At 43.1% G+C, this 26,426-nt stretch overlaps 1 protein-coding gene across 1 annotated transcript; it reads right to left on the reverse strand.

Moving 5' to 3' along the window:
- Positions 1 to 1,326: 1,326 nt before the first annotated feature.
- On the reverse strand, positions 1,327 to 3,702 carry GSX2 (GS homeobox 2). Its single transcript, XM_007071040.3, has 2 exons — positions 2,812 to 3,702; positions 1,327 to 2,342 (listed from the first exon to the last, which is right to left on the reverse strand). The coding sequence occupies exons 1-2, from the start codon at positions 3,254 to 3,256 to the stop codon at positions 2,002 to 2,004; spliced, it is 786 nt and encodes a 261-aa protein (XP_007071102.2). The 5' UTR covers positions 3,257 to 3,702; the 3' UTR covers positions 1,327 to 2,001.
- Between the last annotated feature and the right edge of the window lie 22,724 nt (positions 3,703 to 26,426).

A 26,426-nucleotide genomic window follows, 5' to 3' on the forward strand; every position in this document is an offset into this window, starting at 1 on the left:
GTCAAAAATCTCCTTTGGGAAGAAAGGGAAATGATAGCAAGAGATTGCAACGAGGGGCAAAAAATGTTGCTAGAAAATAATTCAGCAGGTAAAATGGGCACTTCTAATCCCAGGCCACGTGCTAGTGCCGATAAGGGCCTTTGGGTGAGGCTTCACCCCAAAGCTGCCCCAGGAAAGAGCGGTAGGTTCATGGATGGCAATCCTGGTATGAGGAATAGTCGCCAAGAAGTGGCTTGGCACTTCATGCCATTGAAATCACTGGCAAAGCACCCAGGACCAGCCCTCGGGCCTTTACTCTCTTCAGTCAGGCTGTACAAATGGACTATAAAGAAACTGTAGGGCCCTATCCTCCAACCTGAAGTAAGTCTCACTCAGAGAGAGTTGTCCGTGGGTCAGGATTACTCACCTGAGTCAGGGCTGGCAGGATCGGCCCGCAGGCACCATACCTAGTTGCCCTTGCAAGCGGGTCGGAACTTTACGCTCTGCCCAGTCTGACAGTGGCTGCTGTCGCCCGCGCTTATTCTTCGCGGGCCAACTCCCACGCGCTTTGCCCAGCAGAGGCCTGAGTTCAATGGGACCGACCCGCCTGGCCTGGGCAAAGCCAGCAGGCGTCTCCCGCTGCGCAGAGAGGTCTGTGGGTCACACCCGTGCCTTGCAATTCTAGCCTAACCGTTCCTTCGTCCTTTTTGACAAACTTCAGGATTTTAAATTCCAACGATTCGAGTCACCCAGCCCAGCTCTGGCACAAAGCTTCCTTCAACCCAGGGGGAGCAAAGCCTGGCGTACCTTGCGCTCCCCACACTCCTATTGAAAGGCCCACGGGGATCTGGCATGCTCAAGAGATGCCAGATCGAGCTCTTGGGGTTCAGTTCTGCCACCGATTGCAGTGCCTGCAGGATCGGGCCCGCAATAGGGTCGCCACACTCCCCTAGGCAATCCCAGAGAGTGTGTCTTTAACTTTGGCGAGCTATTTTCTTGCTGAAGAGGCTGGGATTTTGTAGCTCCACTTTCAGTAACACCAACCAACAGTAACCAGCTTCAAAAACGCCGCTATGCTGGATGATGTGAATAAAACAGACAAATACAAGCTGTCAGAAGCTCTAAGAACACTCATTGTTCAGGGCTATAAAGTAACCAGAAGCTAGTTAGAGTGCCAGGCTTAGAAAGTGCATTTGCACTCTCTCATGCTGAAATAGCTTTACTTGTTTAAAACCAAGAGCACGGTGTAGTAGGAAACATAGTTATTCAGGTTAGTAGCGGATGGCATTTATTTGTATTGGTTTATATTTTTTTCTGAAACATACTAATTCAATTAGTGTACAAAGGATTTTAAAAAACCACCATTTTTGCCCCAATAATTACACCACCATTGTTTGAACTCAGCTGGCACTTTAAAAAAATTAAAATTCTTGTCTGACCTCATTTAAATAAATATAAATATAAATCTTATATAAAACTATTCACATACAAACGGACCTCCGAACGATTGTAATTGTTTAAACTCTGTACAGAAGATTCTCATGCAGTTAGACCCTATTTTGTCCTTTTAATTCTCTAAAGTCTTCTCGACGTCAGAACTTTCAGCAAAGTCCTGAAATGGGATTTTCTTTAACTGTATTGAGGGGAGGGAGGAGAGGAAAACTGCCATGCCCATAGGAAATCCAGGACCACGTTCATCTTTTTTTTTTTAAAAAAAGAGCAGCATTGCTCCTTGTGTTATATAAATAATGTTTTCGTCGAACGCTCACCACTAAAGCCTGTACATTCAAAATATCTAACCTGGGAAGCGACTAAAATAAACCTTATGGGCGGACAGAGCCACTAAGAACTATTGCCTTTGTGTGTTCCTTAGCATGGTCCTAGCTCGGGCAGGTGTATGCCCTTGCAGTCACACAGGCTTCCCCGTTTAGTTCAGGCTTGCAGCCGTAGGGTGGAAGCAGCTAGTTCAGAGGACCGAAGGCGTCCCAGCTTGGAAAGGCAGTCGGCGGGTTTGTTAGCGCTTTATAAAGGGGAGATCTCTTTGTCCTCGTTCGCCGAGGATGGGGATAAAGACTCTTCGTCTTCTGACCGAGGGTAATGCCCCGGGTTGCCAGCGCACTTGCAGCCCCCGTGAGTGTTTCGCTGGGTCCCCTTGCCTTCTTTCTTGTGTTTCACCCTTCGATTCTGGAACCAGATTTTCACCTGCTTCTCAGACAGGTTCAGGTAGGTAGCGATCTCGATTCTCCTCAGGCGGGACAGGTACATGTTGGAAGAAAACTCCCTCTCTAGCTCCAGAAGCTGCGTGCTGGTGAAAGCGGTCCGCATCCTCTTGCCGTTTGGGATGTGGCTAGTATCGGCTCCTCCTGGACGGGAGAGACGGAAGGGCTAAGTGGCGTGAAAAGAAGTCAGACGAATCTGGCCCCATCGCCCTTTTCAAAACACGTATTTCCCCCTCCCCGGCTCATTTCGTGTATTACAGCGGCCGCAAGACGCCACGCCCGGGTGAGCGCCTCTTTCGGTGTGTGCGGACAGAGAGCCGCACATTACCTGCTCGCTAACGCCAGCCCTGGAAACCCGCCTCCGCTTTGTCTGCGCCATCCCCGCTGCCCAACAAACACTAGTGGAAGCAAACACACACCTGCTCGTTCCCCCTTGAGTTCATCCCCATCCCCCCCCCCGGGAGTGAACGATCCCTCTCTAGTCTATCCCCACCTGCAGCGCGCTGCAGCTCCGCGCCCGGGCTTGGGCATCCGCCCTCCCCGCAAAATCCCCGCTCACCCCCTTGCCCGCCCGCTGCAGAGCGAAGTGCGCCCCCGGGCCGGCGACTCCTACCCATGCTGAGGCAGTGGAATCTCCTGGGGTCGCTCACGCTGTAGGGGGTGGCGGTGCAGACAGGTGCGTGATGGGCCGGGTGGCCCAGGGCGGCGGCGGCGGCGGCGGCTGGTACCGGGCTCTGCTGGTGCTGGTGCTGGGCATGGCTCATCCTGGGGCAGTACTGGGCGTCTCCGCCGGGAGGGAACTGGCTCTTGAGCAGGGGGATGGCCCCGCTGCCGCCCCCCCGGGACGAGTGCAAGTGCGAAGTGACACAGAGCGGGCACACGCAGAAGGTGCCGCTCTTGCGGGACGGGCAGCCGGGGCCCGACACTGACATGACCAGGGGGGAAGGCATGCTGAGGGGGATGAGGAAATCCTGTCCGTGGGGGTGCTCAGGCAGGGAAGGAGCTGGCCTCGAGGAGTCTTTGATGATTAAAGAGTCGACATAGAAGGATCGGGACATTTCGAAGGGCTGCCGCGGGTCGGGGCTGGCTCTGCCGGGTCTGTCTCCTTTGCCAAGGCCGGGAAGTTGCCAGTGAAGCACTTGGCTAGCGAGAAGGTGCTTATGTCTGAGAGCTGAACAAAAGGGTCCCTGGAGAGGGCTGGTCTTCAAGTCCCCCGCCTGGATCCCCTGCTCCAGGGTTTTATATCAACTATTTAACACGTGATTCCTGAAAGAGATGCAGATCTAAACCCCCTTGGCTTCTCCTCCAAACCCTCAGGATAGGCTGCCCGAGTTAGAACAAAACAAGGGGGGCGGAGGGGGAGACTTTCCAAAGTGTGTGTGTTTTGTTAATTTCACCATGACTCCAGTTCTCCTCCTCTCCAGATAAATTATAGGGAACGAGGGAGCAACGGAGGGGGCAGCTGCCCTGTTTGTGATTCAGCCACATCCCACGTTGCACTTTCTAACACATTACCCGGTAAATAAATGCACGTCTTTGAAGAGGTTAAAAATAAACCTCAAGAGATTCTCCAGTCCCATCGTTTATACTAATAATACATCATTTCCTGAGTAGGACCAAACCAATGGCACGTGATGAAATAAGCAGGATCCGGTTGATTTTATTTTAATTTACTACGTAGTTATAACTTCTGGGTGATCGTCCCTCTCACTATGTCGAGTTATACCTACAAACAATCCCATCTGCTTTTCCAGTAATTTAGTAGCCCTTATATTTTCTGTGAATTACGTGACAGAGCTACCTTAGGCGTAAGGGGCTGTTTTTTATGAGTGAATCTTGTCAAATTGGCAATTAGTTCAACGGACGAAGCCTTAAAATATCTGGACACTTCTCAGCCAAGACGTTGTCAAAACGGAAGACTTTCAAGTTAACTTCGATGATCATTTCAAAGCTTCAGTTCAAAATCCTAATGAAAAGAGAAAATGTCAGAGAGGGATTCTTTGATCTCCACCAAGTTTGCCGAAGCAATCATTCAAAGTAAAATTGGATCAACAGCGAAATATGGTCGGTGACTCCTGAGCATTTCAGATTTCGTTAAAGAGCCAAGGTATTTGCAGCATATTACACGATTTTCCAAATACCTGTTCTATGGGAGTTTAAAAGGGGACTGATCGTTAATAGAACTAATACTGCATTCGTGGTTAGCTGACCCGAAGCATCACTTAAATATGACCGTGTATCAAATTCTACTTGACTTTGGACTCAGCAGTTACAATTGCGTTTTACAGCAGAAAACTCTGGCCCCAAGAAGCCAGGCTAGCACAGAAATCTCTATCCTAATTGTGTTGAAAGGATATCATGGAGGCGGGGAGAAACACAATGATCCTAAAAAGAAAAGGAGTACTTGTGGCACCTTAGAGACTAACCAATTGCATCCGATGAAGTGAGCTGTAGCTCACGAAAGCTTATGCTCAAATAAATTGGTTAGTCTCTAAGGTGCCACAAGTCCTCCTTTTCTTTTTGCGAATACAGACTAACACGGCTGTTACTCTGAAAACCTGTCACAATGATCCTACAAGTTCCTGGGCAATGGGCATAGTCAAACAGCGATCACTGTTTAAATTTATCTTAAAATCAAGCAAAAGTGGTTTCCAAAGCTTGCTCATCTGTTTGCATTTCTATCAAGGGGATATTTCCTCGCCGCTGAGTTTAGAAATGTAACGTGCCAGCGCATCTCAGCCTCAGTTAAAAGGCCCCTTCCCAGATTACAAAACAGAGTGAAGCTCTGGCTTTATTTTTCATTGGAGTCGTGCAGAGGATGCTGCCACTAACACAGGAGGAGAAGTAGAAATAGATCTCAGTTCAAAATCGGTATCTTCCTAAGGAGAGTGAAAGGAGAGATTGTCAGTTCGTCTTCTTGAAGCCATCCAGTGAAATTCTGGCAAGCAAGGTATAATTGAGTTGTAGGGACACTCCACACTTGGGGAGCTCAGGATTTATGGATGGCAATTAAAGTTTTATGAATTGCAGCTGAGACTGGTTATTGAGCTATTTGAATGTGATTAGAATTCAATTAGAAAGTGTTTATTGGACTGGGGGTCTCTGGAGTGTAAACAGACAGCTATTCCAGAAATGTGCTAATCCAACATCTTGTGACAACAATTAGGGAGTTGCAGAGTTTAAGGCAGGTCAGCTTCAACTTTAACTATTGCCAGCAAAGCACCTTTACAAACTCATCATTTACTGCTTCAGAGCAACAGACAGGATCAAAGAATCAAAAACCCCGGAAGGCAAGAGATAGCAATCGAGAGTGAAAAATTATTAGAGAGCGATTAATTAAAGGAAAGTGCTCTGATGCAAAGCGCCATGTTAGTGTGGTGAAAAACTATCGTGCCAAGGTTTTGATACTGATTAAAGACAAACTAACAGATACGACCCACAGGCTACGTCGGCCTAATAATGTATTGGGTTGCTAAAAAGTAGTAAACCAGTTATGCATGATCTGAGCTAAGCACAGAGCATGGATGCTTAGCAAGTTCATTGGCCTTTGGAAATACTATTCTTATTAGGCTTTACACAATATGTAAGTAGTACACACACATGATTATTATAAGAATGACCGATGATGCGACTCTTTCCAGATCTCCCTATGTGATACAGCTTTTACTGCAATGGAGAGAGAGGTTTGGAGTCATCCGTGTTTACAAGAAGCTGCTCTGAAGGAAATAACCCGCTCTCTGAAGTGGGACAAGCTGCATCTGCTGAGATCTAGCTGATCTGGGGGGAAATGGCCTTATTTAAGGAAAGTCAGACGGAGTAAGAACCAGATCACGGTTTTAATCTGTAATTGTTATAATAAACCAAGTGCAGTGATAAGAAGAGGAAGAAAACCGCGATGTGAAGGCGAAGATATTCCAATCCAGGCGGAATGATGGAAGGCGTGCGCCCACATCACACCGACCTCGTTACAATTTTATTTTTCAATAATTCTGTCCGATAAAATTTCATTGTCCATTAAGTAATCCCCGAAATGAGAGCTCTTATGAGCCTATAATGAGCTCTAATTGCCACGACTAGTCGAGCCACGTGGAAGGATTTAGAAGGTATTAAGCAGTTGGGTACAGAGCACAGGCTGTTACCTAGCCATTACTTTCATAATTCAAGGAGAAAATTAGTCCTTTTAAGGGGAAATCCTTTGATTCCCTTCATTCTGCTCGGGGTGACAGAGTATAGCTTTGTCTGCCTTTAGTTCAAGACAGTGTAACAAATGAGAATGTAACGAAATTGCCCCGCTTTTAAACTAGAGCAGTTCAAAAAGAACAGCAGCTCTGCTCCCCCCAGACTGCAACTTGTAGGACTGGATGCCCTCATTTTCCCTTTCCTCCAGATGCCCCTGACACCTTTATTTACAAGAGATTGGCGGCTTAAATGACAAAAGTGAAGTCCCTCACCCCCCAAAATTCATGCTAGGGAAATATTCCGCTTTCCTGCCCCATGGCACTCACTTCACTGGCGGATTTGGCTGTGCAAGGAAGGCGGCATCCAGACATTACTGTATACGTAAAACTGCAGAATGGCCAGTTTACAAACAGCCAGTGACCAAATTGCTCTCCAGTGAATGGGGTGTTGTGGGAAGAACAAACACTAGTTTTGACCATTTTAATGGCAAAAGAAGCCCTTGCAGACCAAATGCAACATAATGACTCGTGCGCTATAATCACATAAATCGGCTAATCTAACATTGGTTTCATATTGGTTTGCAAATGATCTCAAAGCTGGGTTTTGTTGCGCGAACATAAGCAGAAGACAGGACTTGCCCCCAGCTCCCATTAATGAGGTCATTATAAAAGCGTGAACAAGTCTATTAATGTTTTATTGAAAGCGCATCGTTAACTTGTATCCATCCTTTTCTGAAAGTGGCATTGTGGTATTGCTGTCTGTGGCACATCTTACCCAATATAGCCCGAGATTTCTCCATTATCTGTAACCAAGCAACACTTTCTGAATACCAAAAATTGAAAAGAACCGCTTAGTCTTCAAGAAAGTCCTCAATAATAGTGGAAAAGAACAAAGATCCAGGAGACAACAAAATGCCACAGGGGTGACTTTTCATGAGCAATTATCTCTCATTAATCAGAAGAACAGCTGCAATATTAATTTTCTCTCTTTCTTCCTCTCTTTTCACAGTCCCCAACATTTGAATAATCATAAATTTTGATTTCATGGAGTAGCAACAGAGCCAGGGACTTGAAGATACAAGCTACCTATACAAGGCTTACTCTTCCCAAATAGCTCTTATTTTAAGGCTGACAAAAAGTAAAAGGGGAAATAAAAGAGAAAAATGTTCCTTCCCCGCCCCCCCAGCCTCCTTCATGTCTGTTTCACTTATGGAAACTAACAGGAAAATGTAGCAAGTGTCTGCAGTGGCTAAAGCGTGGGAGTTTCAACATCCTTGTTGTCCATTTAACTTCCAAACATTAAGCCAAGCGTTGTAGATCTGTCCAAAGAGACAATCTTTGGGCGTAACGCGCATTGTAGCACATCAAAAGGCCCTAGCATTATATGAACTAAGAAGTGCATTCAGCAGAAATTGTGCAATAGGTCTCTTTTCAGGGTCTTGGGCTCTGATTGTTAACAGGATATGTAGCAGTGGTGGAAAACTAGGTTTCCCCCAAAGATAAAGATGTAACATTAAAACGTGTCTTTTGAATTTCAAAGGATCTCATTATGGCAGAGACTGGCAATTACAAAAATTGAAAAGAGGTGTATTAGGATGAAAGGGGGAATTTCATTTCTGATTCCCCATCCTTCCACTGCCCATGGAGAACTTAGACGCTGCTCCTAGACTCTAGCGAGCCTTTAGCTGCTAGAATAAAACTTGTGTCAGGGGGAAGGCAAACTGTTTCATTTCGTGAAACCGTGATTGTGCGGGAACAAAATTTTCACATGATTTTCCACGTCGTTTGTTTGCTCAATACCTAACAAACCCGGGTTTCCCCCCCACCCGCCCAAAAGGCAACCAAACTTCTGTTGCGTTTTCAAAAGAGAGCGCTCAGAGAATCAAGAGCAAAGTAGACTGACAAGGTGACTTTTACTTTTAAATCCAATTTTATCCGCACTTTTGCCTTCAGGAAAAAGCGAAATACAAAACGATCCACCAGTGAGTACTTTGGAGGAATTCAGACTCTTGCTTTAAACATTCAGTATTATTCAGGTTCTTTTAATAGTAAATAAGCACCCATAATATCCCAGGCGCTGTCCAACCACAGGGAGAGACAATCCCTGACCCGAAGATCAAGTCTAGCTAAAGAATGCAGTGGTTGGCCTAGCCGCTTGACGAAGCCGCTACTGGTAAGGGCTTGTCTAAAAAAAATCATGCTTTGGCTAAAGTATCTTTCCACTATTAGTTATAAAGCAGCACGCAACAAGTACCACGAGGACCAACTGGATTTGGCTCATGCTTCGACTTAACACCTAAGAAGCGAGAGATCTCAGATCCTACGTAGATGTCCCTCCGGCCTATGTTATCACCACATTGCGTTTATTTGTGCCCTCATTACTGGTCTGAAACCTGTTTGTAAGTGGTGAACGCTGAGCTGCCCTCCCCAGTATTTCTCCACGTGAGCTCCCTTTAGAAAGTCGCAGCAGTTAAAACAGGTTTTTAAAACGGCTGTGTGCTCCTCTGCAGCAAACTCCTTCTGCGGAGCCTGCTGTCACCGGTTTAGTTTTGGGAATCACAGGACAGATTCCCTTCCCCTCTCCTAGCAAAATACAGTTGGATCTGAATGGCAACATGTAATCCTTATTCGCAGTGTAGCACCGAGAGTCTGATCTGCAAACCCTTAAGAGTTTGGGAGTGGCCACGCCAGCTCCACTAAACTACAGCCCACACAATCTCCCCACCCGCGAAACAAAACCACGCAGCAGTAATGTGACTTGGCTCGGAGTAGGACAGTAGATGTTAAAAGAGTCCCCCGGGGAGGTTAATAATACAGCACGAAGGCTTACAACACCTCTCACTGGGGAGGTTAGGTCCGACTAGTGAGAACTGAGGCTGCTGGTGAAGTCTGCAATATCTTTGGCCCAATCTGACTTTCGCTAACAGCGCCCACAAAATGTAGCCAATTTGTTTTGTTTAACACTTAGTAATATTTTAAAAACACAGACAGATGGGATACATATGGTTTGAGAAAGCTGCCTGCTAACTGATTAGCACTGAAGAGAACTAAATATAGAAATATTTTGTATTCGGCTAAAATGTGTTGTTTGAAAGGTAAACTTGTGTTACATGGGAAAAATTATAGCCTCCTCAATGAGGAAGATCATTTTTCACTAAATGGATTTCTTCTTTTATGCAAGCCTTTGCCTCTGGCTGGAATAAACATAAGCAAGTGTTTTAGGCTAATTAAATCATATATGGGTGAAAAGTTGAAAACAACTTCAGTACAAGCCATTCACAATATTAATTTCCCAATGGCCACATCCTGTATTCTCTGTACACCATAAATTTCCACTGAAGCTGATGTAAGTGTTAGGTGTAGGTGGATTAGATGATGAGTCTCTTTTATCATCAGTAATTTAGAGGAATTTTGCTGTAATGCTATCACAAAGAAACAGTACGTCAATACCCATCCATCACTTTTTAAGCAGCAATCCCCATTTTACTATTTGGGGTGCAGTTTCTCATGATTAATTTTACAAATTTCTTACTTAATTTAGTTAGATTTTAATTTAAATTCATGGGGTCATAGGCCCCATGGCCTGTGGACTAAAAAGAGTAAGAACTTAGGCCTAGATCTACAAAAGTATTTAGGTTTCTAACTTTCACTGAAATCCATGGAAGTTAGGAGCCTAAATACCTTTGTGGATTTGGACCTTATTCTAAAAACTGCCTCTAAATTCTATGTGCAAGGACAAACCTCCTTATTCAGTTCACTCTGGTATCAGTGCACAAATCTGAAACAGTTCCATAGAGGGGTCTATAAACTCCACCCACAGAAGAAATGTGGGAGGAGTCAGAGCAAAGCCAATGTACAGTGGAGGAAAATTGTGTAGGTCACCTCAGAATCTGCAGCATTCCCTAATGCTCCTCTGGATGTCAACTTTTCCGTGTCCCTCAAATGCTTCCATACGAGGCAACATCATGCCGTCCACTGCAGCTATGCTGCTGTAGCACTTGGAGAGTAGCAGCAGGAGAGTGGGGTGGGAGGAAGTTTTGTTTCATGGTCTCTGTGTGTATATAATGTCTTCTGCAGTTTCCACGATATGCTATGCATCCGATGAAGTGAGCTGTAGCTCACGAAAGCTCATGCTCAAATAAACTGGTTAGTCTCTAAGGTGCCACAAGTACTCCTTTCCTATCATTGAAATCAGCCTTGAAACCAATACAGTTAAACCACTGCAAAAGGATGCGTGGACATTTATTTCTGTATAATTAGCTGGGTTGTTGGTTTTTTTGAGTACCACCACTATCTCTGGGTCTGATCCAAGGCTCATTGAAATCAATGGCAAAACTACAATTGACTTCAGCAGGCTTTCATACATGCCCACTGCTAATAATGAAATGCTCTGGACTTATATTGCACTTTTCACATATACACAGAAAGTAATACACTTTGAAATAGATTTTAGTAATATTGGCTCTGATCCACCAAAAATTGTAAGCACATGCAGAACTTAAAGCATAGGAATAGTCTCATTAAAGTTAATGAAACTACTGATCCATTTAAAGTTATGCAGGTCCTTAAGAGCTTTGCTGGACTGGGGCCACAACCGAGCCTTTTGAATCTGATGCCAGCAGAAGTGTTGCTTTTCTAGCCAGTTGAGTATGCATGGTATTAGCAAGGAGAGCCACCTCTGTCATTGAAAGTATATGAACCAGATTATTGTAGGAACTTTGCAGGATGCTACATTTAACCTATTTAAATTAGCATAGTTAGTTTACTTAAATAAACCACCTATACTATTTTTTTTCTTTCATAAAGTGAGTGCCTGGATTTTCTCTGCATATTGTGGCTCACTTATTTGCTACTGTATTGCTAGGTAATTGAATAAGAGTTGATAGTGCCTCCCTGTAAGTAAAAAATAATCAATATTAAAATACAGTGATATCTTCAGACTGCTTTGAATTATCAACTGACTTAGAAGTAAATGATTATTTAAGTGAATATATTACTTCAGGAAACAAGTTGGTCTGATCTTCTTGGAGCTAAAGTCCACTACTGTATTTATCCATAGAACATGTAAAGCATGGGCAGAAACAGGGCTCTAGCCTTGTGCATCTACTCCGTAAAGGAAAACCATCTCAGAGACTGAGGAGGCAGTTCATTTTCCCATCTATTTAACCCTTAGCCTCTCTGCAGAGACTACCAACAAGGGTGGCAAATCTGGTGGTGTTCTGTGATAGTGACACTTATCTGCTAAGGATTGGACTGAGACTATTAACTTATTTTACATTGGCCATAAGGATACTGAAAGAAAGAGGCCCCCCGATCATTGGAGTTTCAGATCACACATTGAATTTCCTAGACTGAAAGTTTAAAAACAAAACACCATCTCATTTTGAGTTAATCTGGATGTTTCAGGGAAATATGGAAACACACAAGGTCCTTTCTACAGGCAACTTTTTCACAGGACAGTCACATTTAAAGCAGCTGTCTCCAAACCTGGAAGATCCTGAACAGGATCTCTTAATACATTTGAATGAAAACCCTTCTACAGTGTATATCCTTAAATGTATATATTTGTACCCTTGGTTCAAAATACTGACACTTTATATTTTCAAGGAAGATGGACCCAAGTGTATAATTTTCCTAAAGTGTTTTACATTGAAGTTTCTTGCCATATAAAAGCAGACAACCCAGTTTTGTTGCCTTCTTCTTAGAAGAGATTGAAAAGTTTATTTTCTTACATTTTCTTCATATAAAAACAATCATCTTATATTATTAATTTTAAGAATCAGCCCATTTGCAGTGCAGTGATAGGGGTTAAGTAGTTAATATTTATTCCAGTTTCTTGCTATTTATGGGAGATGGGAGTAATCATTTTAGAGATTCAGTCACATTTGCTAAGACAAAAACAAGTGTCTTCCAGAAGAATATGAACTATCCAGTGACATATCAAAGGATGTGAAAACAAGGAGGAAAAATAAAGGATGGAGGTGAAAACCTGGCCCTATTAAGTAAAGAGGAGTTTTGCCATAGAATTCAATTGCACCAGGATTTCACCCTGGGATTTTTGCTAATCATATTGAAGTTCCACTTAAATGTGTCTATACATTAAATATACACTCACTTTAAGGTCCCTTTACACTGCCAGAGTGATGTGAGAATCAGGCCCAAAGTGTCCACTGACAACTGTTTTAAGCAATTCCAAAATATGTTGTTCTTAAAGATGATCTTCAGGAGGTAATGATTTGGCATTGTACATTTGTCATTTTTAAAAGACTTCTTAAAATCTTGAACTTGCTTTAGGACTGTTGCATGTTTGCTTTTAAAAATATATTTTATACTTTGCAGACCTAAATGAACAAAAATATACAAAAACATGTCAAGGTGATGAACATTTTTGCAAGAACACCTAAAATTTTATAGGTGCCTTTGTGTATGTGTGCATAATATGGTGTGATCACAAACAAAGTAAGCAAGGACTCTGTCATATTATAGCTCTCTCTTATGAAACAAGTGACCACACACATTCCCTACTTCAGTGATTCTTACTACTAAGAACAGGGAAAAAAATTAGTGGAATGCTTAAAAGCATATGAGAGTTTATCTTGGCAGCATATAATGTGGAACACAAGTAGTTCTTTAAGTCGGGCATATTACACATTCTTTCTGGATTAGGGGATTCTACCCTCAATAATGTGTTGTGTCATGTGGTCCTTAAGAGAGGCAGCATCCAACTGCACCAGTCCACAGATCTGAAGTTACAAGGGATCTATTCTTCACTATACTTTACTATATTTTAAGGGCATTGAAAAGGAGGATATCTGTCTTTTTTCTTTATAAGGGATCTATTCTTTACTGTACTTTATATGGGGCTTATAAAGAGTCTCTTTTGAAGAAGATAGGACACCTCTACATAAATACCTTTTGAACCCTCTCCTCATTAGTGTGACATACAATGTCTAGCTTCTTATATTATAAAGGAAAAACAGAATAAATGACTTGACTGGAACAAAAAGGACATAGAAAAACATGAAGAAAATTGAATCTACTCTCATATCTCTTTGCTGTAAGGGCCCAGTTCTGCACCATTAAAGTGAGTGACAAAACACCTGAAAACTTCAATGGTTCAAAATCAAGCCTCAGTTGAGAGTATCTCTTCCCTTTTTGGTTTACAAAGAGCATTTTTATTCAGATAACTGTAGATTCATAAGGAGTTTGCAAACTAAAAGATGCATCAACATAAACAGATCAGCAAATCTAGACAGGGAAATTACATCAATTCTCTGATTACATGACATGGATTCTTTTTACTGGGCTAATAGTGAATTGTATCTACTTTTCCTTTCTTGACTGTGCCCCTCCATGTCTTTATTAATACATTAAAGTCAACCCTTTTTACTTTTCTGCTCATGGTTTGGATTTTTTGTTTGTTTAATGTTATATAATTAAACTACATTGACCTTTAGCTCCTTTTCCTGTTTTGGATTGTTTTTGTTGGTACCTTGAGAAGAAAACCATCAGACCCCTTTGATGATCAATTTCTTTCTCCATGCGACCTTACACATTAAGTTTTCCTATTTTTCATTAGTCTGCCTTTTTCAAGTCTATTCTTCTTTCCTGATGCTTTCATCCTTCCCCATGCTTGGTTTTATCACTCCGACATTTTGTGATAACTGATGCACAGCTGTTACCTACAATTTCCAAGATCCCAACCCGTTAATTCTTGTTCATTTCTATCTGATCTAAAGTAGTGTCTACTTTCTCCTTCTATCCTTTCAAACAAAATGATGTTGATACCATGTGAGATGTACTGCAGGCCTTGAATTTTGCTATCCTACTTTTCAATTCAGATAGCTAGGTAAGTAAAGTCTCTCTTCCAACATCACTGTCATTTCTTGGGGTGTGGGCACTGTTTATCTTTCTCCCTAGACATACTTTGTCCACCTCTTTTTTCTGATTTGTTGACTTTTATAGCTTACCCCCTTAACGAATTCCCTTCCATTCCTTATCTTTACCTTAACTCAGATACTTGCTGTATTTTGACTATGCAACATGAGCCGTCTTTTCTTTCTCTGCCTCTGTGACACAAACTTTTCCTCTTGTAGATTTTCTAGCTCCTATCCCTCACACTTCTGTCCTCTAGTGCCTTGTCATGGCAGGACAGCTTGCGTGCTCTAACGATTCTCAGAGTCTGTGTCGGCGGGGGCTTTTTGCTCCTGGGGTTCAACCATGCCAGATTGTTCTGTGGGGGAGAGGCCAGACAAAACAGACATCCTGGTCCTCCAGGTTGGGGGTTAGGCACAGGGCTAACAACCCTGTCCCATAAAAAAAAAAATGCTACGGAAACAGCAATGGAGAAATCGACCATTACTGTGTGTGATGGCCTTCAGGAGTCAATGACCTGTAAGACTGCCAGCTGTGAAAGCCGAAAAGAAGCCACTGGCATGAAGACTGAAGTGCTTAACACCAAGACAAAAAACAAACTTGTTTTTTGGAACATATGGACAATCTATGAAGCAGGGAAGCTAGCTCAGGTCACAGCAGAGATGAGATGCTACAGCTTACACATCCTGGGTGTCAGCAAGAGCAGATGGACGGGATCAGGAAGATTAAGAACAGCCTCGGGAGAAACTTTGCTGTTTTCTGGACGGGATGATGGACAACACCATGAGGGAGTTGCCATACTTTTGAAGAAGGGAGTGGAGCATTCCCTGCTTGAATGAAAATCCATCAACAGCAGACTTATGAGAGCCAGACTGAAAGGGAAACATAATAATATCACCCTGATTCAGTGTTATGCCCCAACAAATGACAGTGATGAAGTAGTAAAGGACAAATGCTACCTTACACTAGAGGTGGAGTTAGAGAGAATATCACACCACGACCTAACTATCGTCATGGGAGACTTGAATGCCAAGGTCGGTAAGGACAACACAAACAACGACAGAGCAATGGGAAGACATGGGTGTGGCACCATGAATGAAAACAGAGAAAGGCTTGTTGATTACAGTAATATAAATGACCTAGTCATTGGCGGAACCCTATTTGAACATCATGAAATTCACATCATGTTCTCCAAATGGCAAATAAGAACCAGATTGTCCATATCATGATCAATGGCAAATGGCGACGCTCACTGACAGATGTGAAAGTGAGAAAGGGTGCAGATATTGGCAGCGACCACCACCTTGTGACAGCCTCCAACAAGCTAAAACTGAGACGTGTGGGTCCACCAAACAAGGGACATAGACATTATGATATTGACAAGCTAAAGTCCCTGGAAATACAGAAAGCCTTCATTCTGCAGTTAAAGAACAGATTTCAAGCACTTGCAGACCTTGATGAAGAGGAGAGGAATGCAGATGAGGAGATCAACAAGAAGTAGGACAAAGTAACAGCAATTTATAAACATAGCAGTGAAGCCTGTCTAGGGTACAGGCAGAAGAGAAGGAAGGCGTGGATTACACCCAGCACATGGAACGCCACAGAAACCAGACAAGCCCTGAAGAAAAAAGTTTTAGACACAAAATCCCAGAAGCGAAAGGACAAATACCACAAGCAGTATAGCAAGACAAGGTCAAACGCTTTGTGAGAGTGGACAAACAGCATTATATTGATAATCTGGCAACACAAGCAGAGGATGCAGCTGCTTGTGGTGAACAAGGAACCGTCTAAAAAATCTTATCAGTGGTAAACGGCAGACACCAACAAACACTCTCATAAGGAACAAACAAGGACACCTACTAACAACCGAAAAAGAACAAGAAACACGCTGGACAGAGCATTTAAAGAATTGCTGAACAGGGAGACACCTAAGGAGGAAGCAAACATCCAGGAAGCAGAAGAAGATCTTGATATCAACACAGACACCCCAACTAAGAAAGAGATCATTCAAGCCATCAAATCCTTAAAAAATGGGAAAGCTCCTGGCAAGGATAACTTGAATACAGAATTGTTCAAGGTAAATCCTAAATTAGCAGCATCTATCCTGGCCCCTCTATTTATAGCAGTCTGGGAAAGGGAAAAAGTGCCAGATGAGTGGATCAATGAGGTTATAGTGAAGATACCAAAGAAAGGAACTCTCAGTGATTGTAATAACAGGCGTGGTATCACACTTTTATCTGTGCCAAGCAAAGTACTGTGTAAAATCATAGTCCAGCATATATCAGAGGCAGTTGATAGCATTCTCAGAAAAGAGCAAGCTGGTTTTCGGAAAGGGCATGGATGCACAGACCAGATCTTTCCTCTATGAAACATAATAGAATAGTGCTTAGAATGGCAATGGCAACTCTACATAAATTTCATAGACTTTGAGAAGGCTTTTGATAGCATTCACAGAACCAGCCTATGGCGGCATTTGGAATTCCTTTCCTTATAATCAATGTAACCAAAAGCTTCTATTTCAACTTTACATGCAGTGTTGATCACAGTGAGCTCAGTTTGGAAGTCAAAACAGGAGTACGTCAGGGGTGTGTCATGTCTGCAGTCCTCTTCAACATTGCCATTGACTGGGTAATGCAGCGTACAACAGAAGACAAGCCAAGGGGCATTAAATGGACACTCTTCTCAACCCTTGAAGACCCGGACTTCGCAGATGCTGCTGCTTTCCTATTACATACCCAACACCATATACAAGAAAAAAACTACTCAACTCAACATATTCAGCCAGAAAATTGGACAGAAAATCAACTGCAATAAGACAGATATCATGACCTTTAATATTGCCTCACCATCACCAGTATGGATAGAAGATTATGTTCTCACCAATGTAGAAACATTCACATACTTGGGCAGCACCATAAGCCAGGACGGTGGAACAAGCCAGGACATCCGGAACAAAATCAATAAAGCCAGGAACATGTTCAGGAGCTTAAATACAGTCTCGAAATCATCAAAATACAACACCAAAACCAAACTCAAGATTTATCAGAGCTGTGTACTTTCAACACTACTTTAAAGTGCAGAATGCTGGGGAATAAGAAAGTATGACATGTCCAAACTGTTTTCATTCCGTACAACCTGTCTCAGAAAAATCCTCCTTATCTTTTGGCCCAGAACAATCTCAAACCAAGATCTACCGACACGGTGCAGCCAAGAGGATCTGAGCACCATCATTGCCAGGAGGCGCTGGAGATGGATCGGTCATGTGCTTCAGATGGAAACTGATTCCATCACCAGAGTAGGAATGAGATGGACACCTGAAGGCAAGTGAAAACGAGGCTGCCTGAAAACAACATGGCAAAGAGCTGTGGAAGCTGAGCTGAAAAACCTGGGGCACAGCTGGGGAACTACTGAAAGACTTGCCAGAAACAGACAGGAGTGGAGGAGCTTCGTCACTGCCCTAAACGCCAGAGACGTAATAGGAACATCATGATGATCCCCCACACTTTTCATCCCACTTCTGTATAGAAGCTATTTGTTTTTTGGGGGGGGGTGTTATTTTTTGTTTTTACACATCTTCCATCATCTTATCCCTATCGTTCCTCTTGATATCTCTCAGTTCCATCCTGAAAATATCTTTGAGGATCTGGGCCATATATTTTATGTAGAAGGCTATCCAAAGCCAATGCAAGTAATCAAGGCAAGGAAGTTTAAATAAGTATCAGTGACACTTTGAATAGGCTTATGGGGAGCTGTGTAAGAATTAGGGAGTCCAGAGATGCCTAGGGCATAAGCCAGGGTTTCAGCAGAAGAAATGGCAAGGGAAAGGATGTATTCTGTAGCAGTTACAGGTGAAGAATCAGGAGCATTTGGTGACAGCTTGGATGTGGAAAGCCTGAGAGGTTTTAGACAATTCTGTATTTGTATCAGCTGAACTGCACTATGATGTGTGTGAATATAAGTTCCCTTTAGCCTTCTCTTGCTCCCCCCAGCTTTTTCCTCTCTCTTGCTTTCTCTACTTTCTCTGTTCCCTTTTCCTTGCCAGTTGCCACCCACTTTTTCTTTTAACCCTCCCCTCTCCACTTCTCATAACTAATCAGGGTCAGGCCTGAAAAAAGAGGTTGTTGCTGCCAGCTTTGCTCTGCTGCTTGGCAGCAGGAGGAGCTTAAAGAACAGGTTCACTCCTGGACCTGCTGTTTGTTCTTTGATGCCCTTCTTGAACGAAGCAATTTCACTTTAGAAGCCCAGATACTTGCTAATTAGCAAGAAAATGATAGGGGGAAACAAAGGAAAGGGAAAGATCTTCACAAGAATGGGAGAAGGAGTGAGGAAAAGAAGGGGGAGGTAAAAAGGAAGAAGTTAAAGATGAGCACGGGGGAAAGCATGAAGGAAGGGAAGGAATAAGGCCAGGAAGCAAGGAGAAAAATGGAAGAAGAAAGGGAAAGCAACAGGGCACAGAAACAGAAGAAAAAGAAAGAAATCAAGGAGCAAGAGAAGAGGGCAATAGGAGTAAGGAAAGGAGCACAGGAAAAGAAGCAAAACGGGGAAGGGAACAGGGTGAGGAAAAAAGCAGGAAGAAGAAAAGAGATAAGCACTTATTTGTAGTTAAGATCTTGGTAGGTGGGAACACAGCTTACTGCAGCAACTCACTCCCAGATACAAAGATAGATGTTGAAAACAAATACACTGGGTGTGCTAGTAATACCCGAAGTTATCACATGTATATTTTTGCCATAGCTACTGCACCTTTACACGGAATTTCCAGTCCAACTACTGGCACTTAATTACCAGTGTAGTAGGTGCCTTATAAATACAAGGTGCTAATACAAAACTGTGGTTGTTCATAGTGTTCCCAGGGGAGTGACAGGTCTGAGTTGCTTGCATTTAATCTACTGAAAATCATTGTAAGCAGGGCTGGTAGTGGAAAAATGGTCAGGTGGTTAAGGTACTAGAATAGAAGTCAGCAGATCCAGGTTCAATTTCCTGCTCCATTAGACATCTTGGGCAAGTCACTTAGCCTCTCTGTGCCCCAGTTCACCATTTGTAAAATGGGGATAATAGCAATTCTTTATGCAGAGGGGTGTTGTGAGGATAGCTACATAAAAGATTGTGAGGTGCTCAGATACCATGTTAATAGGGTCACATAAGTACTTTATATTCAGGTTGCCTGACACTCCCAATTAGAAGACTGTTTTCAGTTGTCTAAAACTTTGCCCAATTTTAAGTGTTTGTGCTAAAATTTTCCGTGTCAAGTGTCTGCCACTGACAATTATTTTGAAGTTTGTCAAAAAGGTTAATGCTTTTCCAAGAATGAGGCAAGGGAAAATAGATTGTTTTGACATTTAAATTATTTTGGGCAACCCTTCGTTTGAGAATTGCTAGAGCCCTGTGCTTTGGAGCAGAGAGCTTGAAATTTGATAGTGGGGAGGAGGCGCTTTATATCAGGAATGTGCCTTTTGCCATCCCCATGAAAACTCATCCAATTTTTGCCAAGTTGTAAGCCTTTGAAAAATCACAGTTCGCATGTTCAGTAGAGAATTCTTGGGGTTTAGTAGAGAAAATCTCCAAAGATTCTGTTCTCACTCAGCATGATTCAGAAATGGATACTAGGATTGGTTGGGAAAGGAGACTAGGATGAGAAGTGGAGACTAGGACTGAGTAGGCAAGAAGAATAAGACTGTGATAAGGAGTCAGGTGTGGGGAAAGAGACAAGACAGGGACAGGATGGAGAGGACAAGACAAAAGGGGACAAGCCTGAAGGGAATGGACAGAAGAACCTTTGCCCACTAGGACACATTGCCCTCGTGAGCCTGAAATGGAAAGCAAGAATCCAGAGTCTCACCATTCCTCTGCTATCAAATTATCTGTGAAACCCACTGGCACAGTGTGTGTCACAACCCCTTTTAGGACTAATCCACACAGTGGATGTCAACTTACTACTGCTATGTTTTGCTCTGTTAATTTATGTGGCAGAGGTCTGTGCAGTGCATCTCAAGGTTCCAAATCAGCTGATGAACTATATGGGTGTCAACATGATGCCACATGACAGAAGTTCTGTTTTTTCAGTTTTTTTTTTTAAACGGAAGAAATTACACGAAAACTATGTTAAAAGAACATTATTAAGTTTGTAAAGTCAAGCATTCAAAAGTTAGGAAATGCCAGAAATGAGGTTGCCTGCCTCATTTGCTCCAGAAGTTGGAAGGTGCCTCCATAACCAACTAGTGCAGATGCAGCCTATGGCAAGAAAAGCATTTTTTCTGTCAGTGGAAGACCACCACCTCCCCAAATTAAGTTAGCTACATAGAAAAACATTCTTCATTGACACAGCTGCATCTATACTCTGGGCTAGGTTGGCATAACTGTGTCAGTCAGGGGCGGGTTTTTTCACACCCTTGACCAACATACCTATGTCGACCTAACTTATAAGTGTAGACCAAGCCTTAGATTCCTTGCTGGTCTTGCATGTGGCCTGTGTTTTGAGCAGAACCTTCTACCATCAAAGCTATCTATACTGTAAAGAAGCTTGATCACTTTTTAAATTTACCCTGAATGAAAGGCAGCTGTGTTACACCTACCACTTTACCAAGGTTTCATGCAATCGCAAGAACAACAATATGATCAGGTTTTACTGTGGAACTTATGTCACACCCCAGTGTATCCTTTGGACAGCAGCCAACACATAAAGAACATTTTTATCAGTGATTATCATAAATGCTGTTGAAAACAGTAGGTGAAATCCACTTCTGTGAGATACAGGAAGCAATTTGGCAATCAATATTCTCAATCAATTCACCCTTTCATGGCAGCCTATTACGCAAAGGCTATAGACCCATCACCTAAGCACAGGATCTAAACGTTTCTGCACATTTAACAGTTTATTAGCTTACACGGTCCAAACCAAAGATAATTCTCCCTTTCTAAAATGCCATCCTGTTCCCACTAAATCCCACACCAGCACGGTCTATGCTTTGTTGTCACAATAGCCAACAGTCTGTTACTAAAAGCCTTATTATATTGCTAGAATTTTGTACTCTTTACATTAACTTCCAGTTTTGACAAGTGTTAATGGTGCAAAGGAAAAACCAAAAGCTTTTTTTAAAAACAAAAAAAAACAACAAATGTATAGAGTCCTAAATGTTGTGGGGAATGGGGAAGATATTCTCATCGTTTGGGTTTTTTTTTTAAGCACATTATAAATGCAAGTCTTATCAATAGTGTTCTTCCTGGAAGACACTATGTAGTATTGAAGAACTGGTAAGATGATGACATCACCAGTACCAAGAAAGTGAAATCTAAATAACAGAGTATGGAAGAGATTTTCTGTCAAATTGTATTTCGTTTGCTTTTTTTAAGGCAACCATTTAATTCAAAACCTGATTAAAAAGTTGGCAGAAAAGTTCTCATTGTTTAGAGTTGAAGCAGAAGGCTGCTAAATGATGGCTAACAAAGCTCCATATCCATTTCTCTGCTCCTCCAACAAGAACTCCAGCAAAACCAGTGAAGGCAAAAAACTTAATATTTTAATGTAAAAAAGAAACAGGAAACCCCCTGCCCTGCTTCATAACTCATAACAAAGAAAAAGAAGGGTGCAAACTGGGCCATTCACCTTTAAAAGAAAAAATGGTGCTTAAAAAAAGGCCTCTTATCAATATTGCCATGTGGGTGATGAAATGGTCCCAAGGTTGCTATAGATAGCTAAAGGGCATGGGCAGAGGCCGATTAAGATTTATTGGGGCCCTGGGCACAAAACACCTGGGATCCCTCCACCCCATTAGAAACACAAATGTATCAAAATACATTAATACAAAGACTCCATGCATGCTCTTAAAATTTCACATTTCTTTTAAAGAGATTATGTGTTGGTGTCATTTTGATTCTGTGACTTGTATCCCATCTATTGAACAGAGAGTAGCTTAGGAAACTAATTACAGCCAGACTTTCATTGCATATCATTCCCAGTAACATCAGTACATAGCAATGGAAAAAATGTGCTACAAGTAATATACTATAAATGTCTCTCTTTAATGTACTCATTACATTTACATTTTAATAATACTATCACATTGTGTACCCAAAAATAAACATACAAAACATATCATAAGAATGTACAGTTTCCTTTTAAATGATTGCTTGCTTCTGAGTTTTGAGGGAGGAAAAAATCATGTATAATGTCAAAGTCCATTTGTCGAACCAGTTCTGACTCAACTGCCATTAGAGACAAGGCATTCAGACGCTTTTGATTCATTGTTGATCTCAGTTCATTTTTTATCTTTGCCATCTTGGAAACAGTACGTTCTCCTTCACAATTTGTAACTGGTAGGGTATGAAACTTCTGAGAGAAAGATATGTATTAGGAAATGTTGACTGAAGGCCGCTTTGCTTTAAAATTTGCAGGAAATGGGCTGGAGATTTGTCAGGCTCATCCTATATAAAGAATTTGAATTGTATGAGTCCATCAGGAAAATTTTGTTCCAAGTCATCCGGGTAAACTGCAGCATGCCTGTGAATGTTAGAAATGTCCAGCAAGTTGTTTTCAACTAGTACTCCAAAGTTTTCATTCAACAACTTACAGGCAACTTGTCAGTGATGAAGATAAGCTACATAAAAAGTCTGTGTGTGAAACTTTTGACTTCCCTCAAGTAAAACCTCAGGTCCTCCCGATTCATCTGCTAACTATTTTTGTTTTCAGTAACAACTCAGATCAGTTTGATAATTCTATGAAAGAGTCTTGCATGTGTTTGTAGCAGCATTTTCAAAAATTTCGAATTAATCTCATAGAGAAGCCACAAATGATTGTAGTAATTGCAGTAAGTGAACTGCTGTATTCAGGTCGATGTCACTTTTCTGTAACTGCAAGCTGGTCATTTTAAACCGTTGAAGAATGATGTCCCAAAATTGTGCCATAAAGACTGTTTCCAAATGTTCCATTTTGCTCTGAAGGGAAGCCGCTTCCAGTTGGGTGTCAAGTTACTAGTTCACATCTTTTGACATGCTTTCTAGGGCACGTTGAATTGTATTATAATTCTGATACAGGGCCCTTGCAGAATCTGCCCAACTGCTCCATCATGTGTCAGACAGACTTTTGACTGTCAAGAATGAGTGGCTCCTAGCATCATGGAAAACCTGTTTCCACTGATATGTAGAGGCTGAACAGAAAACAAAGTAACTGCAGAAACCAGAAAAAATTAACTGCATTTGAACAACGGTTGTTAATACTGTTGACTCCCACTAAATTTAAAGAATGAGCAGCACACAAAATGTAGACAATAAGAGGGTTTAGTTGATTTAGATGTGCCTGCAGACCATTATATCATCCCAACATATTGCTGACATTGTCATGTTTGTCCACGGCAATTAGATTTGTCCAAACGCAAGCTGTTTGTCATTGCAAGTACACAGTCAGCAAGGCTTGCACCTGTATAAGTCTCTAGCAGCTCAAATCCAATGAATCATTCTACAATTTGTCCCTCTGACTTGACAAATCTGCATACAAAAGTGAGCTGATCAACATGCAACATCAACTGTGTTAAATCCACAATAACTGAAAAATATTTGGCTTGTTGAAGTGCTGCAACTATTTTGTTTTAACTTTCTGGCCCATCAAATCAATGAATTCTTCACAAATAGTCAATGACAGATAAGAGGTACTGCCTTTACCCTTCTGTCCCAATTTAGCGATATGACCTGCCAAAAATGGATCAAATTGAGCAATTAGCACCAAAATCCCCAAATAATTACCATTATGTGGTGAACCTAACAGCTCATCGTGGCCCCAGAACGCGGGTCCGCACTCACTTAAGAACTTAATAACTGCTACAACATGCTTAAAGACATCTGTCCAGTACTGACTCTCTGTCTGAAACTGCTGAGCTAGGCCTGGATCAACGCTACCTGTTGCCTTTGCATGCCGTATCCATGCCAGCATACAATTTCAGTGGTCCAAGCTTTTCTCATGTTCAGAAAGACATTCAGGGTGTTTCCAATCACTGAATCCTTCAATAAAGGCATGGGTTTGGGTTGAAAGAAGTTTGCAGGCAAAGCAGTAAACATTTCCAGAAGATGGTGAATAAATAAGCCCGTGTTCTGTAACAGATTCACCTTTGTGCAGCCGAGAAGAGATCTTCAGACAGCAAACGCGTATTCCCTCGAACCACCTGAGCAGAAGCAGATAATTTTTTAATGTTTTTACTTTAACAAGCAACTGAATCCATAGCAATCCAAAACCTCCTAAAACTTTCATCAATGTTATTCCACAATGCAGGATCAAGGCTAAATTTATTTGCTTGTATGGCATTTGTCTGATCATCATAACTCAGTCCCAGCTTGCCTGCTTCCCGTAGATCCCAATCTGTACTTTCCTCCTGAAGGCCAAGGCCTCCACTGCCAACAAAAGTGTCTTCTGAACCAACCTTGTCATCTTTGTCCGCTGTTTCTCCTTTCTCTCTCTCCTTGAAGTATCGATTTATTGTCAGTATCTTTTGTAGCAAAGCAACTTCTTTTACCACCTTTGCTTGTTTCTGCTTTCTGTTAGCTCTCCTGCTTAAGTAATGCTGATCCATATTATGGGTTCTGTAAGCATATACAGCGGCAGTAAGATTTTTTTTTTTTTTAACTGTCTGTCACTTCTGACACTGTTGTTGTCTGACCAGTCATGCAAGTCATTTGCATATTGCAACAGGCTTTGTCAGGGGTGGCAGGTTTGTAGAAATTTTGGTGGTGCCCAGAACTCCCAGAGCCCGCTCCTCCAAACTCCACCTCCCACCTGCCTAAAGCTCTGGGAGGGAGTTTGGGTGGGTGAGGAGGTCTGGGATGCAGGCCCTGGGCTGGGGCAGGGGATTGGGGTGCAGGAGGAGTGCAGGCTCTGGGAGGGAGTTTGGATGCAGAAGGGGTGAGAGGTTGGGCTCTGGGAGGGAGTTTGGGTCAGGGGGGAAGTTTGGGGTGCAGGCTCCAGACTGGGGCAGGGGGTGCAGGAGGGCGTGAGGGGTGCAGGCTGTGTGTGTGTGGGGGAGTTTGGATGTAGGCTCTAGGAGGGAGTGCGGAGGTGCAGGCTCTGGGAGGGAGTTTGGGGGCAGGAGGGGGTATGTGGGAAAGGGGTGGGGGTGCAGGCTCTGGGAAGTAATTTGGGTGCTTGGTGCAGGCTCCAGGCTGGGGCAGAGGGTGGGGGTGCAGGAGGGGGTGAGGGGTGCAGGCTCTGGGAGGCAGTTTCGGTGCAAGCTCTGGACTGGGGATGCAGGCTTTGGGAGGGAGTGTGGGGATGGGAGGTGGTGTGTGGGAAGGAGGTGGGGGTGCAGGCTCTGGGAGGGGGTGGAGGAGTTGCGGTGCTTACCTGGGCGGGCCGGGGGGCCTCTGCGTGCTGCTACCCCCAGGCACTGACCCGCAGCTTCCTATTAGCCATAGAGGTGCTTGGGGCGGGAGCAGCATGCGTAGACAGACACAGACACAGACACAGACACAGACCCACCCAGGGGCCACAGGGAAGGGCCAGCAGTCACGTGGAGTGAGCAGGCAGGAAGCTGCTCAGCTCCACTGCGCTGCTGATGATGAGTGGGGGCCCCGGGCTGTTTTAAATCTCCTGGGGGATGTGGGAGTGCCCAGGAGTGGAAGGTGGAGCCGAGGGAGAGACCTAGCCTCAAACATTGCTGGAGCTGGGCCCCGGGTCAGGAATATTCCTGGTGCCCAGGCACCACAGGCCCATAAAACTCGCCATTGTTTGAAAAGACACATTTCTGTTAAATGTTCCTGATGTAATTAATGAGAGAAAGGAATGGCAGGGGTTTCTCTTGGATTTTTTATTTTCTTAGGCTTATTGATGTAATGACATCCTTAGTTGCATCTTCAAAGCATGCTCCATTCTCCTGCATCATGTGGGGACCTGGCATGTCGGAGATGAGTGACAATTTTACCCTATTCATCTTGGTGCAGTGCCAAGAATCTGTATGTTTCTGAGAGCCTGGTGGAGGGAATATCTAAATGGCTATGAACCTTCATGGTTTGGGGCATGAGTCAACCTCCAACTGTTGCCCCCACTTGGGAACCCCATAACTGCACCTTCCTCAAACCAGGGCACAGCAGGGCAGCGGGGGAATGCTCTGTGGAGCGAGGGGCTTGGGATGGGAAATCAGGGCACAGCAGGGTGGACAGGATTCCCCCCACCTTCCCTCAGCACTGCACCCCACCT

The sequence above is a fragment of the Chelonia mydas genome, chromosome 4 (assembly GCF_015237465.2).
Source record: "Chelonia mydas isolate rCheMyd1 chromosome 4, rCheMyd1.pri.v2, whole genome shotgun sequence".
NCBI classification, from domain to species: domain Eukaryota; kingdom Metazoa; phylum Chordata; order Testudines; family Cheloniidae; genus Chelonia; species Chelonia mydas.